The 2,577-nt window shown below is 30.1% G+C and overlaps 1 protein-coding gene across 2 annotated transcripts in view; it reads right to left on the bottom strand.

The window, feature by feature from the left end:
* Window positions 1-1,269: 1,269 nt before the first annotated feature.
* The window catches only part of LOC140957832 (probable complex I intermediate-associated protein 30), a 6,071-nt gene continuing 4,763 nt past the window's right edge, over window positions 1,270-2,577 (bottom strand). For both annotated transcript variants that reach the window (XM_073415228.1, XM_073415227.1), the window contains exon 7: window positions 1,270-1,808. In XM_073415228.1, the coding sequence (XP_073271329.1) occupies window positions 1,617-1,808 (192 nt within the window). In that variant the 3' untranslated portion in view covers window positions 1,270-1,616. The remainder of the gene's footprint in view (window positions 1,809-2,577) is intronic.

The following is a 2,577-nucleotide window of genomic DNA, read 5'->3' as shown; positions in this document are numbered from 1 at the left end:
AAAGGACTATTTTGGTTGTTATCTATTTTTCCATTTGTATATGCTTTATAACATTTTGAAATGACGACTTCATATCTCAATTTCAGTTAATATTTGAGTGTATTTATCTTCCATCTGATTATAACCATCAAGAAAAATACACATTCATTCTGTTTGTTAAAGTTCAAATGTCAAAATTATAATTCTTTAATTCTTATCTTGATCATTTTTTTCAAGTTCATTATCTTCCTCAAATTTTGTAACCACCAAATCTATAACTCCTATGATTTAGCTTTTTCTTAAATATTTTTTAAAAAAAAATTCAATTTGATCGGGTATCCAAATGTTATTATTTGATTGGAAAATTATATAAATATATATTCAAATAATAATGTATTTAAAGGACAATATAGAATTTTAAAAGAGGACAATATCTTTTAAAATTTAAGCATGTCTGATTTTACCACATCTATGAAAATTATAAGTAATTAAATAAAAATTAGAATAACATCATTAAAAAATTTTAAATATATAAATATATTACATGAACTCAACACATAATATTAATTTACCAGCACAACGCTTAGTCATGAAAACAATTTATACTAACAAAAAATGCACACACGTTACATGTGTTATTATTATTTTTAATTTGATCAAATAATACTGAACAATTAACACGAAATTATTTTCAATTTAGAAAAGTTGTTCGATTTAAAAGAGAAGTTTTGTTTATATTTTTTTATATGTAAAATATGGAGTGACTAGAGAAGATTTTTAAAAAGACGTGAAAGATAATTATGAAATTAAATATTTTATTGTTCTCTAAAATAAGATAGTCACTCTAAGGAATTCACACTTAATAATATAGTATAGATTTAAATTTTCCATATATTATATTACATTCTAAATAAATACCATAAATATTCACCAGTGCAACCCGCGGCAAATGTTAATATCAATATAAAATATAGAGTTTAATAAATTACAATTCATTTTGTTTAACCATTAATATTATCGTTTTAGCTTTTAAATTTAGCTAATTATACATAACAAACAATTAAATAAATTTAATTTTAAGGTCATTTCTTGAACAAAAACAGTAACATTTTAAATTTGAGTTTTGGTATGGAAATTAAAATAGGCAATTAGACAAAATAAATATATGTCAAGTTTTTATATATATAATTATTTATCAATTTTTTTTTCCCACGACCCAATTTAATTCAAGTATGACGAACTGGTGCTATTTTTCTGGAGATTGATTGATCTATCAGTTGGAACATCGAATTCAGTACTGGAAAATATGGTCCATTCCAATTTATTGAATAAGAGGATAGATGGGTACCCCCAGCTCAAAAGAAAGAGAGTTGTGAAAAGTGATGCTAATCTCTTCTTTCAATTCCAACCTTTTCCACACCTGAATAATCGGATTTCATCTTAGAAATTTGTACAAAATTTTGAATCAGATGATATTTACCTCAAACAGTGCTCCAAGAAAATTGAGATGTGTGTGTCGAATATTTTTTCCTGGAATCAGCTTTGTATCTTGTTACAGTCATACATTGGACCGGTGGCGCTCACATACTGTAAACCAGTTCGGCATTCTCCTCGATAATCTCTAAGCAACAATTTTGTCAAGTCTGGGATCTCAATGCTTTTATCCAGTCAACTTCAATGTGAAAATCGCCTGGACCAGACTTAGCACCTGGAACTCCACCTTCTGCATTGACTGACAGGGATAAACCAACTATTCGAGCTGGGTTCATCTCTAACTGTGCATCAATAACATTACCTCTCCATGTGGGGAGATATCGAGCAAGAGGAATCTGCATCATAAAGGTGATGCAATTAATAAATATAATATATATGCAAGTTGCTACTATCAATTCACTGCCATTTTATAGGCAAAGTTCAGATCAATCTTTTGCTTCAACTTGTCTTCTGGATAAGATCAGGTCGAAGCCAGCACTTGAAGAACTGGGTAAATTCTGTATGGTCTTTAGACAGGGCTCCATTATTATCAATTTTATATTTACCTAAAACAAAACAACAGACGTAAAAACTTCAATAATCCACATGAATTCGTAAGTTTTTGTTGAAGGACTTCATCCATGTTTTCAACTATTTAACTCTGAGAAATCCAGAGAATGGAAAACTGAAAAGAAGGTTAGGCTCTATCGCAAGTATGCATCTAGATATGTCTGTGTTAGAGTAGGTGCACGTCGAGCCAAGTGTTGGCCGAGTGTTCACAATGAAACTCTATGTATAAGCAATCTTTATTTTAATAATATTTGAAATTATTGTTTTGGCACATCTTTATCTATATACCCATGCTAGTTGCATAGATAAAGCCCTTGAATATACAAATAGTAGAAAGAATATGAGATGCTCATATGATGAGTATCATGAAACTCATATTTGGAATACTGTATATTCTAAACGGTTCCTAGTCGATTCAGCCGCCGCTAAGAAGGATATAGGCCGCTCGAGCTTGAGACTAGTATCTGCGATGTGAGTACCATGTTTCATTGGTAGGGGACATTGTGATGTCCGAGCATGCAGATAGGTGCTCCTGGTAGAGTGCACTGAACAACC

This window comes from Primulina huaijiensis, chromosome 14 (genome assembly GCF_012295235.1).
Source record: "Primulina huaijiensis isolate GDHJ02 chromosome 14, ASM1229523v2, whole genome shotgun sequence".
NCBI classification, from domain to species: Eukaryota; Viridiplantae; Streptophyta; class Magnoliopsida; order Lamiales; family Gesneriaceae; genus Primulina; species Primulina huaijiensis.
The sequence above is the reverse complement of the archived record's forward strand: the minus strand, read 5'-3'. Positions and strand labels throughout refer to the sequence as shown.